Source organism: Adiantum capillus-veneris, unplaced genomic scaffold (assembly GCF_014529385.1).
Source record: "Adiantum capillus-veneris isolate H3 unplaced genomic scaffold, ASM1452938v2 Hic_scaffold_269, whole genome shotgun sequence".
NCBI lineage: Eukaryota > Viridiplantae > Streptophyta > Polypodiopsida > Polypodiales > Pteridaceae > Adiantum > Adiantum capillus-veneris.
Window position 1 is genome coordinate 236,981 of NW_028221398.1, and position 1,952 is coordinate 238,932.

Consider the following 1,952-nt stretch of genomic DNA (forward strand, 5'->3'; position numbering starts at 1 on the left):
TTTAAAGTTGAGCTTTGCCTCGTCTACTTGACTTCTTGTGTTGGTCTGGTGGAAGGCCCTGCCAAAGGTCTTACTGCTCTTTTAGATATGTGGGTCAGATCTATTTGTGCTTTGGCTGGTGGTAGATCATCGATCATCCCCAGTGCTTGATAGCCAATACACATCAGCATTGTTCTCGCATTCATGTAGTCTTTGCTTCTTTGGCTCCCCTTTAGGTTTGCTTCCACAATGTTGTCAAGAAGATAATTGCTGAAGTCGCAATTGACCACTCTTCCCTTTGCTAAGTCCATTGCCATTACCACTGCTCAAGTGCAACAATGGTCCTGTATATCTGGGTGGTTTCTGCACCTTGAAGTGTTGCGATATAAGACACAATGGAAATTTCGTTTTTGAGTATATCAAATCCTGATACATCACCTTGTGGCCTCATTGCTTCAGGAAGGCTTTATAATTATCTATTGCCTTTGTCTATTTTAAGAGATTGTGAGTCCCTTGCTGTAGGTGGAGGGCTTCATTGATAATTTCTACTGTGATCTTTACCTTAACTACTGCCCCATCCTTGTCGATTAGAGTTGCTTCCCCATTGTACTGAATTGAACTTATAAGCTCATGAGCTTGTCTAGAGTCCGTTCCCCAAGGAGGCAATCGTAAGAAGCTGTCTAATTGTAGGCATCTGCCCCCTGCTTGCACTTCTGGCTTTTAGTGTAGCATCCATATTTCCCATGGAAAGATTATGACCTTTACTATTTCTCCGTTTGCGGCTTGAAACCTTCCGATGAAGATGTTAGCCGGTATTGCTTCAAGTACCTGTTCGGTGATGTGAGCTTTCTCGTTTGAGGAGATATCTGTTATCTCATAAGGTGCAACATTCCACTCCCTTTCTGCTTTTCTTCAAGACATCCTATGGTCCATTTTAGCAATGAAACTGAGTTTTAGCTGTTGATCAAAATTGTCAAAAAGTTGCAAACTTAACCATAAAATGAAAAATGAGCATAACTTTGTCAAAACTATCCCAAATTTGACCAAATTTCACAAGTTCATCTAGGATCACTATAGGCACAAGGATGTAATGTAGCACGTGAATTTTAATTAAAAAGGAACATGGATCGCAATCCATGTTGGAAAGATTTAAAATTCTAACTAGGGAAAGTTGTTCCTGGGCATATGGAGATGCTACTGTGAAATTTTCTATGGATTTAGGGTTTGAGGCACATGGATCACGATCCATGTTGGGAATCATTTTGGAAATCTGATGATACCATCTGGTACAGTTCATCTAGATGATGTCTTGGTCCCAAAATTTTCGGATTTGGATCAATGGTTTGACACTTGGGCTAAATTTTGGGAATCTTTTGTAGGCTTAGAGAATTTTGGCATTTTGAAGTGGATTTTGGGATTCAAATGGATTGAAACTCCATGACTTGACTTTCTTGAACATACTGGATCAAATGGCATGGTTTTTTCTTTGATTAGGCAAAAAGGTACATGGATCATGATCCACGTTGGGAAGAATTTTGATACAGTTTCTTTGTACATATGTTCCTATAGGTCTTCCTTATACACTGGTGAAACATTTTCAAATTTGGACATGTTTTTCCTTAGTATGACCCATTTTCTAGTTTATAGCCATGTTTTTTCCGTTTTGACCTAATTGTTTCTTGCAACCACGTTTGGGCACATGTTCTGCCTGATATCTATTATTGTCTTGATTCCCAATGATTTAGGTCTGTAGTCCACAACATTGCCTGGCTCCCTGTCAACTTCCACCAAAAATTGAATCCATTTAGGGGGACAAATTGATTCCTGCAATTTTCACCATTTTGCAAGTAATCCTTTGCTTGGTTTTGATCCTACAACCATCCTTAAGTTCAGTTCCTTGTTGATAGGCTCCGAGGATAGTGCGGAGTCTCCAATTGGATTAAGCAACAATTTGAAACTTGTCAAGATCTCTG

General features: G+C 39.5%; 1 protein-coding gene across 1 annotated transcript in view; it reads right to left on the minus strand.

Annotated features, from left to right (window-relative positions):
- Positions 1 to 1,647: 1,647 nt before the first annotated feature.
- Positions 1,648 to 1,952, minus strand: part of LOC147417354 (uncharacterized) — a 10,516-nt gene continuing 10,211 nt past the window's right edge. The window contains exon 5 of the mRNA XM_086507694.1: positions 1,648 to 1,803. Within this exon, the coding sequence (XP_086363820.1) occupies positions 1,648 to 1,803 (156 nt within the window). The remainder of the gene's footprint in view (positions 1,804 to 1,952) is intronic.